We start from the raw sequence: 27,888 nt of genomic DNA on the forward strand, positions 1-27,888 counted from the left end.
ACTTTTTTAAATGATCACAGCAAGGGATTTTTGCTCATTTCTGATGGCATCTAGGGGACAGGAGATATAAAATCTGCGTCAACTCTGAGCATAAAAAAAAGTTGATAAATGAAGAGTGATTAGTAATGTTCCTTCAAACTTCATCCAAAATTTCCTCGTAGACAATCAAGCTATGGGGGTAAAAGAATAACTCCAGAAAAAAAAAAAAACCATTAGGAGGCCTTTGGAGGCAAAATAAAAGTAATAGATTTGTTTTTTGACAAGTCTGCAATAATAAGAGACAGCTTTGAAAATAATTTACAGTTTCATTAGAAAATAAAAACAATAAAATTCATCAGGCAGGTGTGACCAGATCAGCTCTGTGCAGCATTAGCACAATAATGACTGCAGGTGTACTTATTCACAGCTCAGCTCAACTACCAATCAAAATATTAACACCTTTTCCAATGTATTCAATTTAACTCTGCAGAACTCCCTGCCATCTCCCTTTCTAATGCCCAATTTCTCCCTAATTCATTCTCAATGTGGGGAGGACATGTATGTGCATGTTCATTGTGCATTCGGGGTCCTTTGATGTGCCACCCTTTGTAATTTCAGCCAAATTCGACAAGCGAGTAAGGAGGTTGTACTACGTCTCATTACAGCCCAGAAAACGGCCGCGTCATTGTTCTGCCAACAAAACAATATGTTAATCCGGTTAAGGCGTGAATATCTGGGAGATTAATTAGGGATAAAACGATTTTCTCAGAGGGACGAAACAAAAACAAAAACAAACAAAAAACGACTACTGTGTAAACAACAAAGAACTGTGGTGCCACAGAGCCCAGATAAACAAAATGCTCACTTATCCTGTGCTGTTGAGACATTCATTATTTGCAGTTAGTCACCATCTGCATAAATACATTTCACATGCAGAACACAGTCATACAAAAGCAAACCTTGCAACACCCACACAGAGGAGGCTGTAATCCAACACACAACAAAAAGGTTCAAAAACATTTTCTTTTGTGCGTTTCCTTATTATAGCTTCTAATTAAAATTTTGTGTTGCTGGGATTCTGGCCACTGATCTGTGTTTGTTATCAGCAGTACCTTTGTGCGAGTTGCCTTCCTAATCCCTGGCAGCAAATAAAAGCTCATTTGCAACTTGAATAAACCGAAAACTAAATATAGTAGCTTTTTAAAAGTCGATATGACATTTTTCAGTGAGATGGGAAACGGTGGTCTTTGATATGGCTTCAACAATGGTGTTATTTTTTATTTAAAAAAAACATTATGATGCCTGATGTAAATAAAAGAAGACATTTCGAGCAGCTGTAGAAGCATTCACAAAAGATGATATAGTTAAATATAGGCAGAAATCAAAGCAGTGAAACAATTCTAACACTTAATTTTTGTCACACGTAAATAACACTGACAGCTGGAGTTGCTTTACAAACAGCTTGATGGAAAACAAAACTTAACATCAAATACAACATTAAAATTTGAAACATTTAGCAAGTAAAAAGATGATACCCACCGCTGAACAGGAAAGCTAAACAGATTCATCTCATCAAGCCACCACATTTTAACCATCATCAGGAATTATAAAAGTTCCTCTGTGTGAAAATCTATATTCCTTTGCTCTTTCTACAATGCCTACACCAAACAAATCAATTATGCTGAAGTTGAGCAGCGATTCCTATCTGATCCAGAGATCTAAGCCATGCTAAAATAGTTTGACATTCTCAATGTCTTGCATTTAATGGTGTAGCTGTGTCAGAGTTGTGTTCCTGGTTTTATATCGAGTCTATTTATTTGATCATTTATCAAATCATTCTCTCTGTCAGATAAGGAAAATGTCACGCATATTTGCCAAAAATTGCTAAACTTTAATGCTGAGCCTTCAAATGAAAATCGATCTATGATTTAGTTAGACTGTTTATGTAAGGGACAGATCAAAAATCTACTGTTAAAGGATTACTGGACAATAAATTGTCCCAGAAATTATTGCAAAAAGCAATATTGTCATCTTGAGACCATTTTCAAGTAAAAGTGATAATGACATAATAATGCAAGTGTCCTGTCAAAGATCAAGCTATAATTTCAAAAGAACAATTAGCACTGGAAGTGGAAGACATCTTAAAAATTAAAAAATCCAAAACCATAAATATAATCGATTATAAACAAAATTGCCCTTTAAAAAAATCTCTTTAGGCCCAGACAGGTAAAACAATTAAAACTACTTGTTAGGATTTTAAATTATTATGCAATTGATTTATTGTTTATTGCAACAGACTTGTGTGTTACACTTCTTGAACACGTCAGATTTAAATAGGGTCATTAGGATATTACTGCAGAACTTGCAGTATTAGCCATCTGATCTCACATCTAATTTGAAAGGATTCAGGTCATTTGCCAAAATATCATGAAGAGGTTCCTGCAGCTGCCATTAGGGTGGACTTCCACTATTTATACATGTTCTTAAATAATATTTAGTTTTATATTTTCCAGACATTGTATTAGTAAGAAAGATTATTCTTTCCAAATACCGTTATTTGAAACCTTAAAATTTAAAGCTTTTATCAAAGCTTCGCACCCTGCTTAGTCTCCTGAAGTGCAGCTAGTGTCTGAATTTTCAAACCATCTGCTTTGAATGCTTTTACCGTACACGTCATTCTAAAAAACAACCTAAAAGATTCACAGATGCACTGACAAACCCACTACACACACACACACACACACACACACCCACGCACACACACCCACACACACACACACACACACACACACACGCACTCAAAAGAGCCTCTGCAGACCGGTTGCAATCTCAAGCCAGCACAGACAGAAGCAAGGCCAGGTAGGGTTCCTCAGACACCTGCTGTCCGACACAACCAGAGCATGACAAACACATTGATGCCTCAATAGATTCGCAAAACCGAATCGGTCTTCCCCGTCACTTTGGAGTAAACAAGAGAATGAGCTTACAAGGAATTCAGACAGCATTTCAGATCAAATCTATTCAAGTGCATCTAGTTGTAAAGTCGTTTCTCTTTGCCAGCTCTGGTGCCTCCTTGCTGAGATGTAAACTAACAATGGCATGCTTAAATGCCTGGAACTAACCAATTAGTGGGAGATCAAAAGCGAACCAAGTTTCATCTTTAATCAAAGACAGCGTGAGAATTAACCAATTCCAGTTTGATTTACTGAAAATGTAACATCATTGCTTTGGATCGGAGTCAGAAAATTCTGTGAATGAAAATCTTGGCTCATATCAGAACCAAGTGAACCTAAAAACTGAAGGATTGCTGCAGGGTGTGTACTCTGAGGAGGATTAGTTTGGATTAGACCTGATAGAAACAGGAACTCAGTAGGGACTCAGGATGTCATTATTTCTGCAGGCCCAGGGAATGTACTCTCTCCAAGGCAAGGACTGCTGCCACTTACTCATTGCTGGCACCAGATTCTGCTACAAATAGTCAGCCGCTCTGAATGGAGCATGCTGATGTACCAATATTCACTGAGTGATTTGCAGATCAAAACAGTGAAGAGTCCATGACACAATCCAGGCTGCACTTTCTAAATGAAAAGGGAAAGTTTTAAAATCAAACCAAAGAATAAAAAGAACACCTCATACTGAAATGTTTAGAGCAAACTGTTAAAAAAAAAGACAATCCTGTTCAGCAAGAATCTAACACGCTTCACTTCTTAGAATAAAGTAGAAAAAGCAGGCTTTGTGATCAAAACAATATTTTTTGCTGACATCTTTTCAATTCAACTAAAATCCAGCTGTAAAAACTGTAAATACAATAAAAGAAAAATCAGGTTAGTACACACTATATTGAAAGTGCCTTGTTTCACAAAGTTAAATCAATGGAGCAAAATCAAATTCTCAGCTTCTCTCAAACTAATTAAAAAATGTATCTGCAAATTTGCCATCATCACATTTCTCATTTGACTTGTTGACTTTAAATTCCACCACAACTTTCCTTAAAAAAAACTGCAGTGTGTAATTCTGCCATTACAATTTCAAAAATTAGATTCAAAACATTTGCGATTTCAGCTCTTCCTAATTAGCCTCTTCCCATCACCTTGATTTAATTAACCTGCCATTTTCTACCTGCTCTGTTGCAAAGACTCTTCTCAGGAATCTGCAGCCAGCTGTGCTGTGAACACAAGTGCTTATTCATCCACTAAGTGACAAGAAGGATGCAAACCTCAAACCAGACATACATGAACATTTTCTCATGCAGTGTTACCCATCAGCACTTCACACACACACACACACACACACACACACACACACGCACACGCACACACACACACACACTCCCACACACACACACCTTTTCAGCTCAGTTTTCGCTTTGCACTGATCTTCACTTGAAGTATTTACAGTTTGAAAACTGAGTAAACATTTCTTTCAGTTGTGTAAACTTGTTTAAAGATTACCCTTTACAATAAACAGACATTATCTGGTGGTTAAAATAATAGTTTAGAGCTGAATTATTTGCCTGAACACAAAGTCGATTGCAGAGCTTTGCTGGGAATCAGTGAACCACGATTCATGCCCTTGTTCTCCAGTCAACAGCTTTGATATATGAAACTGCCTGATAAATATGCCATGGATTGCAGCTACAAGGCATGTCTGGAATTTATGGAAGAGAAAAGAGGATCAAACTCAAAAGGTCCAAAATAAATCACGACTGAATTTCCCATTAACAAATCGTTTTCCAATTAATGTAAAGAGCGGCACTACATCAAACTGAAATGTGTTTAAAACCGTGTAAATCACTGACACGATGGGCGTCCGCTGCACTAATTTGTGGAAAATTGATTGCTAATATTGCAAATGTGTAGAAAATGTAATCTTTGTTATTCATCTGTCATTCATACAAGAACATTGCAAGCTCAAAAGTAACTTAGCAGCAACAAAAATGCATTAATCCTAACCTCCAGACAAAGAATATTGTTCTTGCATTTCAGACCGTGCATCATTTGACATCTTTTCAAGATGTCAAATGATGCATCCGGTCTTACCGTATAAAAAATAATGTTGGGGAAATAAGTTGTGAAATTCAGATTGATTGGTTTATGTTCACAAACATTATTTCAATTATAGACAGTTGAAACTAAAAATGTACATTTCTGAATGTGAAGACATTTAATAAATCTAAATCTCCTTTTATTATCATTGAAGTACAGTCTGATTTAACTTCAGACTGCAAAGGAGATAAAGAGTTTGCATCTTTTTATTCAATGTATGTGAACTTTAGTTTCAGCTGTGAATCAAATTTAATTAATTTATAATTGTCAATGCAGTTACAATCAAATCTATTTTTTTTTTTTTGTCAATATATTCATTGCAAGAGCTGTTATGCAGAGGGAAAAAGTTTCTTTTAGAGAAATCTTTGTTATAAGTGATGTGAGAGTTGGCTTTTCTTGTGAGGCTCACAGTGAGTGATTCAAGAGGATAATGGGCCTCAAAAGCCCATCATCGATTACCCAATCAAAAGCTCGATTGGGTAATCGAAGTGTCAGGCCCTTGAAGGAAAGATTTGACAGTTGGCAGGTGGTACAATTTCTAAAACCAAAAGCACATCAGTGAAATCATTGGAGCTGTGTTGGCCTTTGGTTCTTTTCCAGATGGGGACAGCGACAACAGGCAAAGAGCCGCATGCAGTTAGGGAGAGCAGAAAGGGCAGTCCTCGTGGGACGACAGGTGATTCTCTGAGATAAACAAAGTCCACTTTTTGTTTATGTGCTTGAGATAAATCCAGTCGAATTTGTTCTTTCCTGACAAGTGACCTTTTTCACTCCTATGATGTTTGTTCTGCCAATATTTTCTCTCTCCCAACTTGCCGGCTATTGATGGGTTTGGTGGAGAGTCTATTGATCAGATCTGAGAGAGACTATTGATTAAAAATGCACCATGTCACATTCTGATCAACTCTTTTCTCAAAGAGCAGAAGATGGCACTGGGGAACTATTTGTTCTATGGAAAAATGGGTAAGAAACTTAAAATTAAAGACATTTTCACGCTAGTTAAGGTGTGTAAAACCAAAATTTCTGAGAACAAGAAAAGTTAAAAAGATAGAATGCATCAAGTTTCATCAAGCCTTTTTTTTTAAAAGGAAATTTAAAACCAGACTGTTCTATAAAATCAGCATGGCTGTGCATGTGTATGTTTGATTTCAGATGATTAGGGACGTCGATAATAGCATTAAAACTTGACTAATCTCTGTTCTGTATGCGTCACGATGGTAATTGGATCAAATTAATCTCGGTGAAACATCAGGTCTGTTTGACCAAGAAAGCTAATTTAGCAGCAGATAATTAGGACTGCTTTCACATCACCTGAGAAATTTAAAGACTGCTCTAAACTTTTTCTCTAACCATGTGTCTGTCATGCTGCTTCCTCTATTTGCAGTCCAACTTTTACTGTCTTTTCTTTCCAAGACAATATGAAGACTCCATCACGTCCTTTGGGCATTTTGTTGTAGTTTGAATAAAGTTTACAGAAAAACTGCTCACTGAACTTGGGACAAGTCAGAGGAAAATGTAAAACTGCTGTTTAAGCCCTTAAATACTACAGATTCCTCAGATATTAAGAGGTTTATCCTTTTAGCTAAGCTTTCTCATATTGAAAAACATTTTTAAAATCTGGTAGATCAGTATTTTGTACTACAGATCATTCAGAGTTAGCATATTAGGTAAAATTAGTGTATCAGATTAGTTGCATTGTTCTGAAGTACTTCTTAAAAACAGAACTTCCAATGATTTCTGGTAAATCTTAAAGGATGGAGTTTTTCCTGTTTGTGTTCTTGGCCCCCGTTTTATTTGTGACTTATTTGACTGTCAGATCGTTTTGTTTAGGGATATCGTCCATTGCTGAGGTTATGAGCTTCACATTAGATTTATCCCTTAAATTCTTTGAATCCCTGATTAATTATTTGTACAAATAAAGCACATCATTCAACATTTGTGGCCAACTTTTAATTTGTGACTTATTGGTTTGGATGAATAATAAAAAAATAAAGTTGGTAAACCTAAGCCATGATTGCAATTTTGTTTACTTTTCTAAACTTCATTGATCACCAACAGGTAATTCAAATGCAGCTAGTATTTCAAGGATATGGAGACGTACTTTATTACTACATTTGCTCTATGGACTCAATAAACTTGCTCATTAAGAAATTAAAAACTTTATAATAGCTTTACAATATAAAGTCAAATTTTATTATATTTCTTATCTAAACTCACTTCTCCTTTTATCTTAAAGGCTTCCTCCAATAAAACTTGAGAGAACTTCTTTGATGAAACAAAAGTCAGTTGCTTATACACACACAAGCTTTTGAAATTTATCAAAACTTTGAATACTTCAGCGAAGGTCAGCATACAAAGCCTGCAGCCCATTCAGAGTGGCCCATAGAAATATATGGGCAGGGTGTGTGTGCAAACAGACTGATAACTAAACAGGCTCTCAGTTCAGCAGCTGCTACTGTTGCTGAAAAATCACAAATAATAAAAATGAAGGCCCAACACGCCGGAAGTCACACACGCCCGTACACGCACGCAGACAATAGGCTGCATACACAAATTCACTGCATCTCATTTTCTTTCCTTATGACACGTACACACAGATACACACACAGGCCCAAGCAGTGTTTATGAGCAGATGTTGGCTGACAGGTTTGAATTCATGCAGGAAAAAATGCAAGTCAACACTCTTGGCTCTTATCGACAGCACTGAATCTCCTCAACCTAGTATAATCTCTGAGTGCATGTATGCTGACAGGGGAATTTGGTAAATTTTGAGGTAAAAATTTTCTCATTTACAATCATCTGCAGGCCATGTTCATGTAAGTAGCCTCTTGTAATGTAAATGAATACAGTAAGGCAGAACTGGAACTAAGATGATACAATGAATTTGAAACATTTTGCAATACAAATGTCTGACATCAGATAATCTTAGAGCTACAATAAAACTTGAGAGTCTGTCCAGGGACTGATTTAAATTTAAGAATGTGCAAAAAAAATATGTTCCTCACGTTTAGAAGGAAAAAACACTTCATACAGCAATTGTTACACAAAAATGTATACAGTGCATCAAGCAGAGTGACTAAAAGAAGAGTTGGAAGAGTAGGAGGAGGAAAGGGAAGAGTGAAGTTGTTCACCTTTCTAACACCATCTGCATAGCAGATTAAATTGCTCCCTGTAGAAGAGAGAGGCTTCATTTCTCTGCCTAATTATTCCTGACCCAGAATCATCTTGCCTTTATTTAACCCTCAAACCACTAGAAACTGACTTCAGTTCAGTTAAACGTCAGAGGGTAAAACTGGGAGGATTTTATAAAGTTTTAGATAGTTAATCATCAGCACCAAGCACTGGCATACTATTGTGAATGTTTGACATTTTGTGCATAAATCTTAATGAGACTGTTGTGCAGGACATACATATTTCATAAATGCACAGCCATGTGTATTGTCAAATATTGCAAATCCACTTACAGGCAATTGTCTTACCACAGAGGCAGCATGTTCATTGTAAAAAGGAATTGAATTCCCTGCAGCTCAATCTTCCCCATTATGCATTATGATCTTTGTTTTCCAAATAATGTTCTGATTATTTTCATATCTTGTTAAATATGACGGGTCATTGGGGATAAGGAATGGGAGTTACACAGGACATGTGCCCTCTGTCCCCTGCAACAGCTGTTTAATATCATACGGTAACATGTTTTTGCACCCTAAGGTCATTATCATGAGCATACAAATGCCAATGCTTGTGATATACCTGTGGATTCCTGGGTGACATGCAGCTGAGAAGTGATGCACATTATGTTGTATTATGTTCTGCAAATCAGTTAAAGCTAGCAAAAATAAAAAAGTGCAATTTTTTCCCCCAAAATAAACTTTGGTAGTTGAATAATGCTATTGCAAACAGATGTTAGATGAAGGGCAACTAGCTAACCAATCATTTTAAACAAGTTAACAAGAACACAAATGTTACAGTCCCAGCTAATGCAAGTACTACACGTGGTTCTCTGATTTCTGTACATCAAGTTGTGGGCAATTGTATAAACTCAGCAAAAACTGGCAGCTGAAACTTTATATTTTGTTAGTATATATTTTAAAGAATTATATATACAGTGCTGCACTGTGGCAGTTAGTGATTTTATGTTTTCAGCCACTAAGGAGAGATGCAATAGAACGCGAGATGACAGTAAATCTCTCAATAGAGTATCTGCCTCACTTCTGAGATGATTGTTGAGCTTCTGCACTCAGGTTTCCACCTTGAAATCTCTACCCAGAATATTCCGGTACATTTCTGCATGCATCCTTCCACAGATTATATGATGACTGTTGGTAGCGCGTCCCAAAAGACAGTTCCCACACCTCCAAACTTCACACTTAGTATAGTGTTCTGATTGTGATGTGCAGAGCCATTTCTCCTCTAAAACAAAGACAACCTATGAGTTTCCTCAGTATTTCGCTGGCTTGTCCAAATTTTCTGCACCAAACTTCAGTGCATTCTTTGTGTTAATGCAGTTTAAGGGAAAAACTGCATTATAATTTTAAAATTTCAAAAGCTCATTAATTAAGAATGAGCCTGATAAATATTGACAAATCTGTGGGGCGACAGAGAAAAGCTTCTTGATGAAGACTTTTTATAAACTGTTAGGACAAGATAGCCTAATGGTTTATAGAGTCATTTACATTTCATCACTTACTAACATCTATACATTTTATGTACACTAGTATAAATACTTCAGGAAAGCTGTATGCAAAACTACTTCTGTTGCACGTTTTTAAGCAGCAAAAAGCAAGAGATCCCGATTGATAAGATGATCGACAAGAACGTAGTGGTCTGTACGAATGTTGCACTTGTATGTAGAGGAGGAAAAGAGAAACTGAAATTCTATTCTGGTCCATATTTTAGTCTATTTTAGTGAGCACCGTGTCAGAGCTGTAGTTTTTTTCGTTCAGCCTTTCAGTCGTACGGCTAACATCAGTTTATGCAAGTTTGAGCTTTTTGCCTCTTCACTATACCAACATCATTTTATTATTTCCTTTCTTTGTGTTCCAGCCTTGATCCTCACTTTCTCTTTCTATCTCTATACCCTCCTGCACCAAAAACTAATTCATCAAAGCCGACAGTGGCTGTTGGTATCTTGTTATTCCTGCTGCCCCTCCAGCTTATTTTATTTCAAGTAGATTTATAAAGCCTGGTAGACTGAATGCTGAAATAGTCCAGGAAATCTAACTCATCTGTTTTATACAATTTATTTTTCCCCACTTTCATTCTCACCAATATCCAACAAATGTCAAATATACATTTTTGGGGTCATGAAAATGAAAAACTGAGGTTAGAAGCTCTTCTAGCACTCATGATAGCTTTTCACGTTGTACATTTTCTCTCAATTTTAGGTTTGTAACAGTGAAAGCGAAGAAAATTAAGACAAAGAAGAAAACTTTACCGTGATGCACAAACCTAGTGTTATTCTATTCTGGAAAATAAGAAAATGCATTGAAGTATCTGGTGGGAACAGGACAAAATGTGAAGTTAAAATGTATCTGCATAATAGCATAATAAAAACTACTAAAGCAAGATGATTTTGGACAGTAATTCTATCTAAAAAATCCAATCAAAGGAGAAAAACTAATTTTCAATTATATTTTTCAATTAAATCCAATTCGCTCAAGAAGAAACCCTCACTTTAAAAGTTTTCTTTTCCTCCCAAATCCTGGATGAGCATTAGTATATTCATAAAGAAACCAAAACATTTTAAATTCAACTTCCTACTTTTTTTTTTTTTGCTGAAGTCTAAGGCTTCCTGCTGTCAAGCACTCAAGCTGAGGCACAAAATGTGGCATAAAAATAAAGTAAACCTGCTAAAAAAAAAATAAAAAAATAGGGATTTCTTTTGCCTCCGAAGAACAAATTCCAATTTGTGACACCTCGTCTTGTCAAGCAGCAGTGCTGCCTTAGCTGCATTTTTCTGCAGAGAGCTGCTAATATTTACACAAACTTGCTGAACAAGGTATAAATCTGACTTAATTTTATCTGCTTCAATTTCGAATCAACATAAAATGTAACTCCTATTAAAAGACTAAAAACAGGTCTCTACTTTTACATTCAACATAGCTAAAACAACTAGAAATGATTCAATAATTTGACCCCATCCTGTTACATAATCTAAACTACGATCCAGTAGAATGTGCTTAAGATAGCAACCCTGTTGCAACAAACTTTACCAATTTCTGCAGGGAAAACAGTACAAGATGGAGCTCTTATTTTCAGGGTCAAATAATAAACTCTCAGTAGAGGACGAAAAAAAACATGAGCTGAATCTCAGGCTGTGTAACAATCTTCCATAAGAGCAAAATTGGTATTGACATTGTGAAAAGGGACATCGTCCTAAAGGACCAACATCTAGCCAGATTTTCTCCGTCCTAAAAGTTAATGAGCCAGGCTCTCATCCACCAAGATCAGAGGTGGCTCAGCTCATCTTTTATTTATCATCCGAACCTAGATAATGAATCACCTGACTCGTAAATCTGCATGTGCAAATATTGTTTCATGACTCAAGTTGATGTGAAGGCCACATGGGAATCAATGGAAGTCACTGTACTGCTCTCATTAGCAAAGAAAAACAATCAGGGTGATACTGACTTTAGAGGCTGATGAAACAGACATTACAGAACAGCAACATCCTGTTGAAGAGGTGAGGTCATCTTGTTCCTCACCCTTTTATGATATACATTTTGCTCACAAGGAATAATTATGTCTGAAAGCACACAGATTCAAGAAATATGAGTCAGGATGATGACTAAGATCATATGCATTGTCGATGGATGTTTTTTTCTGCACATCCCTAGTCTCAGCAAATGTACCTTTCAGATAAAAGCTACTTTGGAGAAAGACATAACAGGCAAAAAAAAAAAGAGAAATCAGTTAAAAGGGTGTTTAGAGCAAAACATCAGGTTATAGCTATGTTTCTAAAAACAGTAAGCACATTTTTAAAAAACAGTTTTAATCACCCAGCAACTTTTTAGCAAGATGTTATTATTTTTATGTCTGGAAAACAAGCCATTTTCAAACTCTCTCAATTAATAAGTCAACACCTGCCAACCCCAGCCATGTTACCTAGCAGCCAGGTAAGCTGTTGGGAATCACAAGCAGGCTGGACACGGCATATTGCGCTTTTTATATATCTTGTTGGTTGTCCCACAGACAATACACTCCACAAGTACTTCTTCCTCATTGGATAAAATCATGTAAACCTTTGTCTTTAACTCAAATGTGAGTCACAGGTTTTGTCACCTAACTTTTGCTTTGGATACAAATTGAACAATACATACCAAAGTTTAGTGTTTTGTATAGAATACAGGCAACTTTTGCCTATATTCTGGTGATTTTTCGCAACATATTTTTACTTCAAATATGGACCTATCGTCTTCTAATTGAAAACGTTTTAAAAGGTTTTCTTCGCTCCTACCTTTCTGAAAACGATCATATTGGGGTAGTCATCATCTGGGTCTATGGTGCTCATGGTGCTCATGGACCTCATGGACAGAAGAGGTCGAGCCTTTCTGGCGACTTCATTTGGTTCCTCGGAGCTTTCATCGGATTCACTGGTCTCCACAGAGCTTGGCAGCTGCTGCTCCTCTTCCTCCTCCTCCTCCTCCTGCTGCTGCTGATGCTGCTGATCCTGCTGAGGTGCTTCAGCCATCACCGCAGTGTCCCTTTTCGGATGTGTTAAGTTATCCTCTCTTCTTTATCAGCGACACTTCTTTCTTTACGTCTTGTGCCCTTTCCTCAGTGTCTGGAGGGTGCTGCAGGGAGAGACACAGATTAATTGGACTTTATAACTCACTGGTGGGCTCCATCAGTTTTTTCTAGAGCTTCTGTCAGGAAGAACAGAATGGATGAAATGAACACGTCATAAATTCTGCTTGTTTTCTCAGTTTGACTTCCTGTTTATTTAGCACATCGCATGGTGTTTAAGCATTTTATAAATATTTTTGTTTATTCATTCATAAACCATATCACCTCCCACACTGTCACATCAAATTTTAAATCAAAGCATTTATTTCTCATAATCAATTACAATAATTTATGGGACTGATTCAAAATCTTGCTTGAATAATTTTGATGACATACTGAACCTGAATATTTGTTTTTTTTATCAGCCATATGCTTCCATCTCTCAGCAAAATGAATTAATTTGACCTGATTTCTTAGTTTTTGTAGTGAAAGCTCAACTTGATCAATATTCAACACTGCAAACCTGTTGTATTTTATTTAACATGGCCAAATATTAATGTGGCACATCCGGCCAAATGATTATTTTATAAGTGATGGTTATGTTTTACTATAGAGGGGCAGAAACTTTATGACGCTCTTACTCCTGACAAGAATGTTGCTGTGGTTTTTAATTCTCCCACTTCCAAGTTTGACTCAATAAGTGGTTCAAGTTGGTCATTATAAACCCAAAGTACTCTAACATTACCCTTGATGAGTCTATATAAACTTATGACCATGACTCCTTGTCTGAAAATACTCCAAGCATTTTTTAACAGAGGGTTGAGTAAAAGGATGCAGTGTTTTCTATCTGACAACTGCCAAAAATAGCCGTCTTCTTTCTCAGGTGGGATTTGCTTAAAAAAGCACAGAGAAGAAAAACAAAAAAAATGACATAAGGGTTTCATATTTATGAAGTTCCTTTCCAAAGGAAAATAATTTTGTTCCTGAATCTTACATGCTTAACTGTGACCAAGTCTTATCCCACTAAATCCACCAGAGATGAGATGTTTTGGAGGTTTTTTAATTAAATGATTTTCATCCTGAGATAGTTCAGTTCAGTGGCAACTCACAACTGAAAGTCTAAAATGTGCTCTAAATGGAGCAACACTTTCTCCAATTTTAATTAACACAAGTCAGAGTGAAACTCTAAATCCCACCTAATACCTGAAGAGTAAAAGTTATAAAATGGAAGCTGAAGAAAACTCAATATTTTCTTCACTATATCCTCATGCTACAATCTGCTGAATGCTTTGTGAATGCAACAGTTAGTCGTTTTAACATGCAGCTATTCCATCGATCTCTATTTCTAGAGATTAAATGAAATCCAAATAGGACATTTGATTTTAACTAATCTTTAAAAATCAAGACAGATCTACAGCTACAACTCCAAGCTTTTTCCAAAGATGTTTGGAGGATGGTGGTGGAAAACTCATGCTATAAAAACTTGAGTGAGTCTGGATGTCCAATTTTGGTAAAGAAATTGCAAAAACATTGCATGCATGCATACAGAGCATTAATTTGTAAAAAGAGCCCCCCAAAGATGTTCTACATTTGTTCCTGTGTAAACATTGTGACACTGGTATTTTTTGCATATACCATTAAAAGAAAACTTTTTTGCCTTGCTTGGAGACGGAAACATTTTCTTGATCACACAAAAACTCAACTCAGAAACTAGTTAAACATATTTAACTGTCACTGGCCTGGAGCAGAACCGGCATCCAGCAACTACAAGCATCAAACAGAAATTCTGCAACAAGTTTGGATACACAAATGTGTAATGATCAGAATTTTTTTTTTTTTTTTTAAGAAAATGTGGAACAAACTGAGCTGCCATCATATAGAAAAGTTATCCTACATTTCAGCTTGTGCTGCAAATTGTGCTCTCTTCAGTGTACGTAAGCCCTGCAGTCAAGATATAACTAATATTTGATTCTAAAGGGAAAGCTGAATGATTCATTTCACATTCCACTAAAAAGACATGTAGACATACAGACAGCTGTCAGGAGGCTTTTTGACCAGTACAGACAGATTATAATATAGAACTACAGATAGAGAAAGGGCTCCCAAAAAACTACACTGTGTGGATCTGGGAAAATGATTGTGCAAAGCAGTTTGCATGAATTAAAAGGTAAGTTGGCTGTTCTTAACTGGGCAAATTCCAGCAGGTAACTCATGCAAGCTGATCCAATATTATTTGGGCCCAATGCCCAGCTGTGTGTGTGTTGTACTGCTCAGACACACATTTAAGTCCACATCAGCTGGCACTTTAGATCAATGCTCTCATCAGCCAGCTGTTTGTTCCTCTGAAATTCTCAGAGAATACACACACACACGCACAGTGTGTCAGCAGCAGAGCTTCAGAGGGCTGCTTCCTGTGAGGGAAGGAAAATGTGGCGTTTGTTTGCAATTGCAAATTAGAGGGGGACTGAAATCATCTCAGAATTAATGGCTTCCAACCTGCTGTCGTTATTCCAAACATACCATCTGTTTGGTCGGTGCCGCAAACCTGCACCTCGCTACGACAACAAAATGCCTGAATTGTTTCCTTGTGATCAAGTTCACACCCTGATTGATCCGTCCTCCACCCGGGATAAGATGTAGGATTGTTAAACTGGGATCAGTATCAGGGGATTGGCTCTGACTGCTCATTATGCATGCAAATTAAATGTTCAGCATGAATCCTCGCATCCACCTTTATCACCACGTGATTTAAAGAGCATGTGGCGTGTTTGCTTTATCAGGAGATTTGGTTAAATCCACTTTCACCTTTTTGTTCTTTATTCGAGCCCATAAATCGATATTCTTAAGCAGCAGGACATCCTAATTGCGTTTTTTGGAGAAAGGGGGATTGTAAAGGGTCAATCTCAGAATTGCACATAAAAAAAAGTTAGAAGGTCCCAGGTTTATGTGCAAACTTAGAGAAATGTATAAAATTTAAAACTTTAGATTAATGTGAAACCTTGGCACATACTGAAAGGGCAGTTTGCTTGTAGCACCTCAATTTGTCACTTGTTGCACTGAGTGACCTTTCCCTGTTGGTGCATTGCAGCACTGCTGATTTTCTCTTTTTTAAGAAATAAAAAAAAATACATAACTGAAGTCCAATTAAATGAATCTATTTGCTGGACAAGTCTATTTTAAATTTGTTTGATTTGTTCCCTACATTCCCACTCTCATCACTTTCCCTCAAAGTTGCATGAATTTACAAGATGGAACTGAAAAGGTATGACTGTCACTCCAAAATCTCATCTATGACTGAAACAAAATGCACTAAATTAACCTTACAATGCAGATTTTTATTTTGCTGCTCTTTGTAACAGTTAATAATCCATTTTAAATTAGGGCTGCACCGATTGCAGTTTTCTAATGTTAAGTACATTTGTGCCAACCTTTTTATTGGTCACAACATTAAAGTTTATAAAAGATCAGTCTTAGTAAATCCACTGTGTTCAAATAGGAACAAAAACAAACAATGAATCTTACTTAGATAAGATTTTCTGGTCCAAATTTCCAGATACAAAGAACAAAGCAGCATCAAAGACAAAAAAAAAAAATAATTGCTGTGATAATTTATTGCAAGTCTCAAATTATTAACCCAATAAATTGGATCAAATTCACAGCTGAATATGACTTTGCCCTTCCATTTTCATCTCAACACATGCTGAGATGACAGCAAGAGGAAACCCAGGGAGATCTCCAGCTGCTTCTAAAGTCTTTTTTATCCGTTTCCCTCAAGCCCCTTTGCAGAGCAACACGGTCGCAGCTGGTGGTTTCTGCAGCACCTATTCCCAACACCTCCCAGGCAGGACTAAACACTTGGCAGTTTCAACACTGGATGGCTCCAAATCAAGGAAACAATCAAATCAGTGGACTTGGACGGTTATATGGCAATGTTCAATTCTTAATTTGCAACAAAAGGTTGCAGTTACCAGTCAAATTAAAGCTTTTGCTTTCATTTATGTGTATATATTCTGCATAAATTGTAGACAGATTTAAAATGTCCAAAATTTTGATTTTCAGGATTAAATAAATCAAGAATGAAGGTTTGTAGCTAGATGCTTTTATGAGGTCAGTTAATTAAAAAAGCCATAAAAATCAGTTGGATGTTACTACTTAAGAAAAGGTGAAGATGAGTAAAATTTACTAAATTTATCAGAGATTTTGAGCTTATTTTACACTTTTTAACAAGACAAATTAAGAGCTGAAAAGAAAAGCCAACAAGCAGAAATGTTGGTAGAAAGCCAGTAATGTTCTGACACATTGTTTGCGATCCATAATGATCCCTCACACCTATTAGTGCGTTAAACATATTTGTCCTGTTAGGTTTGGTTAATTTTTCAAAGTTTTTTGTTTGAAAACTTCTTGAAATTTAAAGTGTTCATTATTTTTAACAGTCCAGTACAGCACAATAGCGAGCTGATCATCAAGCCATCAATTAATGACAAAACATGTTAAAAGTCGCTAATCCCTGCAGTGTGCAATCAGCTTAGGTAACAATAATGAATTTTTCCCCATCCTGATGGACACAGAACATCAAAATAATTTTGAATCATTAGCAGTAGCAACCCCATCAACAGGAAAAAGCAAAAGTGGTCATTATAAAACTTTAGTTAAAACATGAAAATCAAAATACCTTCAAATTTATTTTGTTTTTGCACCTTAATTTCGAATCTGTGTTGATGGTTCTAGAAAGACTTGGATTTTTCCAAATGAACTAAAACAATAATCTGCACACAAAAAGTGTATTTGTAGCAAAACAACTTATAACATTCTTTCAAATGTTGGGCATATTATTATTATGCAATAGATTACACCCAAACGTCACAAAAAGTATTTGATTGTACATCTGTAAAATCTCCCGTCATATTGCAATATTTGAACCAACATTAATGTCATTAACATTTTACTCCAGAAAAAAATATATTTTTAATATAAATCATTATATTGAAGCTCCAAACATGGAGGAGTTGGATCTTCAGACTCACTTTTCAATCTGAGCTTTTGCCAAGAATGGACAACAAAGGAAAACAAAATCCCAAAATCCCATTCAGGTTCTAACTGTGCAAAGCTGGTGGAGGAAAACTCTAAACCTGCTATCGTTGCAGCAAAAGCTGGTTCTGCAAGGTATTGACTGAGGGTTAAAAATCAACAAACTTGAGATTTGTTTTGAAAAAAATATTTAATTTTCTTTAATTTCATAATTTTTCTCGCTCATCAAATCACATCTGATTAAAATACATTTAAGTTTGTGGATGCAATTTCAGAAAATGGCAGAATTTTTAATACTTGAAATTAGCATGGAATGAAGTAGAGAGTAATTTGTGATCCATTATCTAATCACACATCTGTAACAAAATGCAGTTGATTAAAAACAAGGAGGTCATTAGCAATTAGTTCCCATTCTGTGAATGGAGAGCTTTTATAAAAGTCTTCCTGATGTTTTTCAGCATGAAACATTTTTGCAGAGATTAACTATGCGTTTTGGGTAATAAAAGTAAGATCAGTGTTAGGCCTCCAGCCATGAAATTAAGGCAAGACAAAGAGAAGAACCTGCAAGAACAAAGAAACTGGGAAAATAAGTCTGGAAGAAGCAACAAGCAGACAAAGTGAGAAGAGCTATAGAGTAATAGCGAAATCATCAGGATATGGGATATTCACAACTGACCTCAGAACATTACTAAAATGTCTTGTGCAGGAAAATCACCAACAAGTACCTTCAAGTGCTGAACTGCACCGATAAAATTGTGCCCCGATTCAGCAAATAGGACATTTAAAATATGTGTCAGCTACAACAAAATAAAAATTCTCTGCACAGTGAGTCAATGCTTTCAGGAACGATGCACTTCTTGTTTGAAAATTGACTCTAAAATTAATGCCATGACAAAAACGCTCCGATACATCTGAATCCTCCACATCCAGAATCACCAGTCAAATCACACAAACGCATTTTAAGTTGGTTGACATCAGCTAAAGCCAAGTAAAAAACAGATCATATTCATCTGAATTAGAATATCATGCGATTTCCACAACAGAATTATGAGAGGTTCTGCACGATGGAAACTGAAACATCTCATCTCAGGACGATCCACTCCCTGAATGCGCACGCATCCAAAAGCTTCTATCATCCACTCAGACATATGTGCCCACCAAAACTCTCAACATCCGTGGAAAACCCCCCACAGAAACACCCACTGTGACTCAACTGAGCAGTCGAAGTTGATTAAACCACAGTTGCGATTCATAGGACTGTCCAACATCATCCAACACCTCGGCGCATCACTCTGCCAGCATCGCCGCGCTCGCTCTTTCTTTCCCCCCAACAAATCTTATACACATCTTTCTCACTGCACTGCACATCAGTCTTCCCACCCCCATCTATCTTCACAGCCTTGTTTCTCACCTCTCAGCGCCCGCTGATGTCCATCCTTCGCTGGGAGCTCCGGAGACAAGAAGCGGCTTCACCACCGACCCAACAAGCGCCTGAAGAGAGAGGGAGACGGAGAGAGGCAGGAGCACAGGAGGGAGGGAGAACCAACAATCCTTACACACCCAGAACCGCTTCAACGTGCTGCCAAATAAAGTTAAAACAAAATAAAACAATATTATAGGTCATTTAAAAATCAACCAATTAACTATTGTCATGCCAAAAACCTCATTTTGATCTGGTGTCTTAAAATATTTATGAACTGAGGCCCCAAACTTTGACTAGTCTTTGCATTACTTCACTAAATACATTGCATTTTAAACAAAGGAAAGTGCTCTATCACTTATATATGCTTATTGCTGAGGTAAGATAGGAGAGCAGCTAACTCACTTGATATTTCTTCCCGAGAAATGTGCTAAGATAAAAGTAATAATAATTAAAAATATATAGCCTATTAAAAAAATAAAGTTAAGCTCGGAAACTTACAAGAAAAGCAGTAGAGATGCTGAAAATGAACAACAGGTGTGGCGTAACCAGTGAAAGGAGAGTAATGATGCGTTCCAGTTACCTGGGAATTTGGTACCTTCGAGTGAAGAAGTCGAAATTTCAGCATGGCGTCGCCCTTAGACATTTAATTTTATTATTTTTTATGGTAGTACTTCTTACTTTACATAAGTAGACACCACTTTTGATTTGTTGCGTTTATAGTAACAGAAAGTTGATTTCAGACGCTCTTTTGCATGTGTCATGTAAAATGAACGTTTCTGTCGATGCCAGGAGGAGCGGCCATCTTGAAAGTCGGCCTGACGTCATCAATGAGGCCAGTTGGAGTTGCTCCCAGTTCTCCAGTGGGAAATCAAACTTTAGAGGATTTTTCCGCCTGGGAAACTGGAATTTCCCAGTTCCGAGTGCAACAGGAATGTGGCAAGACAAGTAGCCACAAAAGAAACAAATAAATCGAAATAAAACTATTTCAAAAAGCACATTTGAAACTTTAAACTTCACCTAAGAGTTGAACATAAAACAAAACTTTCAATAACTTTAAAAAGATCAGAAATCAAAAATAACAGCAAGAAATTTTAAAAATATGACCCAAATAAATTGAAGGACCATTCATGTTTTGACCAGTTTTCATCTAAGATGAAAGAATTAAGCTTTTTTTAAATTTATTTATTTATTTTTTTTAAGCTAAACTAATATCGTACTCCCCTATGGAACAATAAAAAAAACATGCTATTTATAAAACAAACTGGTCAGAGTGCAAGCATTTGGAAAAAAAAAAGAAAATTTTTAGAAGCAAAACTATGCAAACTTTAGAAAGAACAAAGAAGCAATTTATCATTAATTTTACATGTTAAGGAAGCCATTCTGAGGATTAAAGTGATCAAAATGTCATTTTTAGTGGAAATCAATTTGAGTTAATTGTTGTAATTGTCACCATATGAATAAACAGATATTCAAGTTGTTAGAAATAACTGGATTCTTAGTCTGTTCCTGAATAGCTGAAGACATATTTCATAACATTTTCTTGATAAAATGTCAAAAATGTTGAATTCTTTACAGTAGCTACTATCAACATTTTCTACTGTACAATGGTGCTGTAAAACCGCTGTGCATATAATTACTGTAAATTATTTTTCTGCCTAATTCAAATTTATTTCTCCAGTTGTAAAATTGTACCTCCAGAAATCTAGCATTTCTAATCAAGCAGTAAGTTCACAGAAAATGTTGTTTTTCCCTTCAGACACTCCCCAGCTGCAATGTATTCCAACCGGAGGTTGAAATAGTAATTCGTTTCTAAATGCTGGTGTGAGATTTGTTCAGCAGCACTGAGATAAACTCTCTCTGTGCCTCTGAATTTATTTCCTGTCAAGAAGCCGGCTCTGTCAGGGTCACAGATGGCGCCGATCTTTTAATATTGGAGCTTGATGTTGTCTATTTCAGCTCCAATAATTCAGGTACAACACATGCTGGATCAGACCGATTCTATTTGCAGCTTCCAGCAAACTATTTTCTTCACAAAGCATTTAAAAATACCTCGTAAATATTAACAAATATTTTCATCTGCAAAGAAAGTAGAAAGTAAATGTGAACATTTCAAGCTGGATTAAACGAAACATCCAATGTCACCGCACTGAAATGTCACATACTCCTTACGCTCTATCTCAATTTATTCTCACGACTCCAGAGCTGTCTGTGGTTTCAGAGGCCTTTATGAGAAATTGACACATTTTATGTCAACTATTGCAATTGTAACAAAGGATTTTTAATCTGATTTGACAAGTTTACAGAAAGATCAATCGAAAGAGAAAAAACCTAAACATCTCAGAGTGCAGAGTTACAAAAAACATACCTTAAAAACCAACACATCGAAAACTTCTGTTGTGGTTTTGCTTCATATATTACATTTGTATGTCACTACTTGACCATAACCCACAATGGTCAATGAATCAGTGTCTCCAAAAATATAAAGTCTGTAGATAAATTGGAAGAAGTTCCAACCTATTGCAGAAAAGACCCATTTTAATACAAGAAATACAAGGTTAAATAGGAATCAAAGTGGACTCAATAACGCTAAGGAATGCTGAGAAAGCTAAAAACACAAGGAGGCATCAAAGAGTCAAATCTCAACATCTCTTAATAAATCAGTCTAATACCAGCTTATAACTGTTATCTTTCCTATCACAACAAGACAACAACAAACTTTAATTTTCGTAGGTTATAATATCAACAGTCAGCTGCTGCTCATTCAAAGTGCTGCAGCCAGAGTCCTGACCAACAACAGGAAGTGTTGCATATAAAGCACCGACTGTTTTTGACCAGTAAATCCTCCCAGTTTTGCTGGTCAGATTTTTTAACACCTGAGGTCTGCTCAGTCAGTGTTTGCAGGATGAGAACTAAAGAAACGGAGGCAGGATTTACTTTGTATGCAGCTCTGGAAACAGAAACGATCATTTAAAAGATGACAGAAAGCACAAAACTTACTCACGAAGACCAAACTGTTTCATTTTCATCATGTTTTAGCTTTCTATTTGCTAAAATTGGCATTTATTTAATGTTTCTTTTATTTAACTTTGTCTCAAGTTTGCATTTGATTCTTTGGGGTTTAATATGCGTTTGGTATTTCACTTCTCTGTTCCTTTGTTATCCTGTGTATGAATGGTGCTATAGAAATAAACTCACATTGCCTTGAGACCACATTACAATGTGATCACAAAAACATTATGTCAAAGCCGTAAAATAATCTACTTTTCTTTTCAAATCCTTCTGTCACAGTTTTAATGAGCAAGCCATTCTAAAGCACATAAATCTTTGTCAATTTTTTTCTACTTCAATGTCTGGATATGTCATCTAAATGAGAAAAAAATCCTAATTTAATTTCAAAACCTTAACGAGTTCTTCACTAATAGAAAGATTTTCTGACTTTAATTTGCAATACTTGAAATACATTGCAGTGTATTTGAACAAACAGTTCCAGATCACAAAACAATGCATGTTCTGACAATTTCAGCAACACCATCTGCGGGACAAAAGATTTTTTTCAGCTCAATCTCACATCATGAAGAAGGCTTTCTGTACAAGTCTTGGTAAGAGTGAAAGGTGCAAAAAGTCAGACTTTTGAGGGTTCGTGTCTCACAGTTAGGAAGTGATGTTTGTTCCAATTTCCTTAGAAATGAAGGCCTCTGCTGGAGGCTGTCAGACATCTTTATGCTGGGAAATTTAAGGCTTTCCACTGATGCTGAAAGGTTCTGACCTCCATATTTGCAGCCTAAAAGTTCCTGTAATTTTGCAGTTTGCTTTCTAGTAATTTACACTTCTCAGTAAAACTACAACAGTATATTCCTTATACACTATAAGTGGATTGTGTTCCTGTGAAGGCATGCTTGCTATGCTGAAATTAAAATGATGATTAACTAAAAATCCTAGGACGCCGGGATGAATATAATTGACTCTTCTTAGCTTCTGCACTGATGTGATTTGCTATTTCTGAAGCATAAACGAACGCTACCAGCTTGTGTGCTTTAGGACGATTGATAAATGCTACAATTTCTGAAGCACGGACTTTCTTTTCACCCACTCCTTTCTTTTTTTAATCTGTTTGGAAGTAATCTTCCCCAATTCTTCATCCTGAAAATGGACAAAGCTTACAGCTCTGCTTGCCTTGCAGTTACAACTCTTAGCTGATGGGGACTTTGGCCGAGCGCTGAGGCACATCAAAGCAACTGATGCAATGATGGACCGAGGGAAGAAACAGAGTTTATACTGTGTGTGAAACCCAGTCCCACAATGAGGATGTCAACAGACAGCCCATTTACTGCGATTCAGGCGGCTTATTTTCACAACCGGTGTTGCAGACTAAAAATATTTGGTGCCCTGATTCAATAAGCTATTACTGGGACAGGGAGTGAGGAGGGGGAGGTGGTGAGGGGCGGCAGCGGGCTTCAAACAGCCAGCTGTTTCTCTTTTATTTTTGTTTTTTGCTTTCTCATGTTCATGCTAATCTGCTCTGTACGAGTGAAAGAAAATAAGCTTAAGAATCGATAGCATGCACTTACGAGGATACTGTCATCAAAAACAAAATTGATACTAATGGGCCAATCTGCTCAGGCAGACGCGTACGCAGACACACACTGCATCTGCTCATGGGTGAAAGCTATAACATTCACTCCGGACTGAATTATTGAGCATCAGTAAACAGGAAGAGAAGTTCCCACTGGGTTTATGAGAGTATAAATGTGTGTGTGTGTGAGAGAGAGAGATAAGTGGTGGTAAAAAGCTTCCAGAAGGATGTCCCATATTTGTTCATCTTTTCCAACTAACAGCACATGTTTAACGGCATGTTTTGGAAGTGCTTGTGCCGAAAGACTTGAGAATGAAATACAATGAAATTAAAGTTACAGCTACAATCTATTGTGTTTTACTAGGATTTTCCATCATAAAGCACATAATTGAAGTGGGAAGAAGTGGCAAAATATTATATTCTAACCGCTAATCTTAAGTGTTATTCATGAATCTGTCAAATTTTAACTTTATGAAAGATTGAGAAGAAGAAAGCCCTAAATGTCAAATTTACAGCCACTCATCGAGTAGAAACCACATCAAACCTGGAAGAAAGAGTCCTGGTCAAATGAAACTAAAATTTAACACTTTGGTTTCCCTTTAAAATGATTTATGTGGCAAAATACCATCACTGCTCATTATGTTTAATTCATATACAAAACCACTGCTGAAAGAAAACCTCTTTCTAATTAAATGAGATGGAAAGTAAACATTTTAGCCTACAATCAAATTTTGGGTCAAATAACACTCATATTTTAAAATGGTCTAGTTAAAGTTTGAATTTTAAATTAAACAGAATTTAAAATTCAAATTCAACAAAACAACCCATCCAATGTCACTGACCTTCAGCTATTTTATGATGAAGACTTTGCCAACATTTCATAAATTTACGGCACACCTTTGATGTTTGGCTTTTTTTTTTAAATGTGCAGGTTTATCACATGAAATGTCAATGAACTGCAGTAAAATGTGACAAAATCAGAAAACCTTGAGTGGTTTTATCTTTTTCTTAAAGATACTATCCAGGAATACACAAAACCATCCAGTTTACAAAGCACCCGAATTGAAAAAGGGTGTAGTAACTCATTACTTAACTGCATATCACAATATGACATTCTTGTATTGAAACACTTCTTGTGTCACAATTGACCTTCTAAAATTGTTTTCTGCAGTTTCTTTTTCCTTCAAGGGAATATATAAAATCCCTTGTGTGCCTCAATCTTCCTTCAGGTCTTCTTCCTGTTCAGTGTGGCTGGAAATGGAAACAAAAATGAGATTATTATCACTGATGACATCTACAATAATTCAAGGTAAAACACAAAACTTATTGACAAGATATAGCTCAGAGGACAGTGGATTCTTTACTTTTAGGTGTTTATTTTTTCCAAAGAGTTAGTCCACATCTTTGTAAATGGATTCATAAAAGCAATTGTGGAAATTTCAAAGATGCGTCTGAGAGCATCCGCAGCGAGCCAAGACAAGACGGCGACTGACAGATGACGTGTAAAATCGACAGGCCGTCTTAAAGCCTGCAGACTCACGTCTCAAATGACGCTGAAACAACAAGGCTCTGCCACCGAAGAACAAACACCTCGACTTTTTCTGGTCTCTGCTCTCGAGTGCTTGATGAAAGCCAAAGAGTTACACAGAGACATGAAGGCGTTTTGTGTGGGCTGCTGGAGTGTGTGGGATAAAAGCACTAAGGGTCCACACGCAACACAGGAGAAAGGAAAGAAAGAGTCAGGAGGTATCCTCAGACTCCTGGTGAACAGGAATGTTTCACTTATTTTAAGTCGGTTTGCAGAAAGGAGCTGGTAATGCTTCTCTTCTTATTAAATGTATAAACTGAAATTTAAAATTATGAGGTGTTTTTGCATTCAGCTTCAAAAGAATGCAAAAAAGGCAATATTTTTTAATAAAATAGCTTTTTTGCTGGTTTAGATGTTTGCAAATCGTATAAATTACAGCTTCTATATGCTGTGCTGCTTAATTCAGCTGCAGATGAGAACAAAGCAAAGACTAATGATCTTATTTTGTGGTTTAACATTGAACCAAAACTTACTGGTCTTGTTTTGTTTTTTTTTTTGCAAAAAGCAACAAAGTTTCTAGTTAGATTTGCAGCTCATGTTGAGGAAAATGTTTGCTCTAAACTGTCTGGCATTTTTATCCAAACAAAAGTTTGTTCAGGATCAACTATGCGTCCTGCTTACACAGTTATTCAGTTACATTCAGTTAAATGACATTCAAATGTAAAAACAAGAAAATGTAGAAACTGATACACTTCAAATTCATTTCGACTGAATCAGATCTGAATTCCGATTTAATCACATAACGTCTAATTTCATCCTAATTATAACTGCAGTCAAACTCAGATGATTAGTTATGTAATTCTGGGTGCACCGACTCCTTGATCAGAGGATTATGGTTTAACTGATAATCAGTTATAAAGAAGCTAAGCCAAAGCTGGATTTGCATTTGCGAATTAACAGGCATAAAAGCAAAGCAGGTTATTTCTGTTTGGGATCCTCAAACTGGAAGCCCCTTACAAGTTGGTCCAGCTGATTCTGCATCCACCTGTATGATGATTCATGAATTGCCACTTCCTCATTTAACACATTCTCTGTACCGACCCAGGAGTGCCTGGACCTCTGAAGACATGTGCATCCCCACAGGTGGACAGAGATGATGTCACAGCCACCTGTTGGCTTCAGCGTATGAACTGTCGCAACTGCAGATCCTGTTTACAAATCATAAAAATTTCTTACTGAAAGTAAAAGCTTTTTTTCTTGGGGCATCAGCGACTGAGATAAGATGTGCAATTATTTGCAATCACAGTGTTCTTCCATATCTAATCTGTCAACACTAAGAGGATAAAGGAAGGGGGATAAAAGGAAACAAAGTTTAATTACATGGCTTTTTATTTTTGCTGAGAATTAGTTGAACCTCAGTGCATCAACAGTTCTGGACGTCTGTTTTTGTTTCCCTGAGGAAAAGAAGACATATTATAGGATGACTGCATGTATATTTATCCCTAGAACAGCGAAAGAATCTCATCAAAAATGATTTGCTTTCAGGGCAGCGTCCAGTCACAGATGAAACAAGTTTTTTCCTGATTTTGCAGTTTGAGATGTCCGATAGTCATGGCTGGCAGAAGACTATAAAGTATTTTGATTAGTTAATACATGAATGTATTTATACTTTTTAATTTAAACTTCTGTGTTTATAGGAATTTTATCTACTAGACCAAAATGAAATGGTGCATAATGATGAAGTGGAAAGAAAACTATTACAAGTTCTAAAACCATTTTTACACTTTAAATCTAAAATAAAAACAAAATAAAACCCTGCAACCAGCTGCCTAAAGAAGCAAGGTAATTATAAAACAGACCATCTTCAGGAACTCACAGGAAAAAGGAAAACCTACCTGAGGAAGAAGCAGAGCTCTTCAGCTCAGATGAGATGATTTGTTGAAACAAATGCATTTCATTCCTATAAATGACAGTCAATAATCAATATTGATTATTGAAAGAAACTGGATTTCCAGTTGGCAGTTTCCCAAACGTCACGTAGAGGAAATGGCAAAAGATGCTCTGGTTAGACGAGACCAAAATGTAAATTTTCTTACTTTTGAATACCAGAAGTTGAAAAACTAAAACTTAGGTCAAACTCGAGGTTCGCAGGACATCTCCGGCCCGCCTCAGCGATTTATTTGGCCCTCTAAACATCAAAGAGCCACATAAATAAAGAGTTTTGTGCATAAATTTCATTTTAACAATCAAGTCAAATCGGTTTTTATTTGTAGTGTCAAAGTAAATCAAGGTGAAAATATGCTAATTTCAAGAATTAATCATCAAATCCAGATAAAGATAAAATATTTCAACAGTACATTCTGCCACAACAAACCTTTAGAGAACATTAGTGACCTTGGTGAGGTGTAAAATAAAAATGAGTCATGTACCAAGCATTTCTATTTTTAATGTTTGAATGCATAAAAGGAGGCAATTTTAAGGTGCTAAATTGCATTCAGACTCTTTTAAAGGGTCGGAATGCATTTCCAAGGAATATGGTGCCAATTTATGGCACAATAGAGACTATGTTGCCTTTAGTTGTTTGGTT

The 27,888-nt window shown here is 36.4% G+C and overlaps 1 protein-coding gene across 1 annotated transcript in view; it reads right to left on the reverse strand.

The window, feature by feature from the left end:
• rgs6 (regulator of G protein signaling 6) overlaps positions 1-19,253 on the reverse strand; it is an 83,188-nt gene extending 63,935 nt beyond the window's left edge. The window contains exons 1-2 of the mRNA XM_055054155.1: positions 19,189-19,253; positions 12,481-12,817 (exon numbers count right to left, since the gene is read on the reverse strand). Coding sequence (XP_054910130.1) covers positions 12,481-12,714 — 234 coding nt within the window. The 5' untranslated portion in view covers positions 12,715-12,817; positions 19,189-19,253. The remainder of the gene's footprint in view (positions 1-12,480; positions 12,818-19,188) is intronic.
• Positions 19,254-27,888: the final 8,635 nt, after the last annotated feature.

This window comes from Poeciliopsis prolifica, unplaced genomic scaffold (genome assembly GCF_027474105.1).
Source record: "Poeciliopsis prolifica strain line A6 unplaced genomic scaffold, Auburn_PproV2 SCAFFOLD039, whole genome shotgun sequence".
NCBI classification, from domain to species: Eukaryota; Metazoa; Chordata; class Actinopteri; order Cyprinodontiformes; family Poeciliidae; genus Poeciliopsis; species Poeciliopsis prolifica.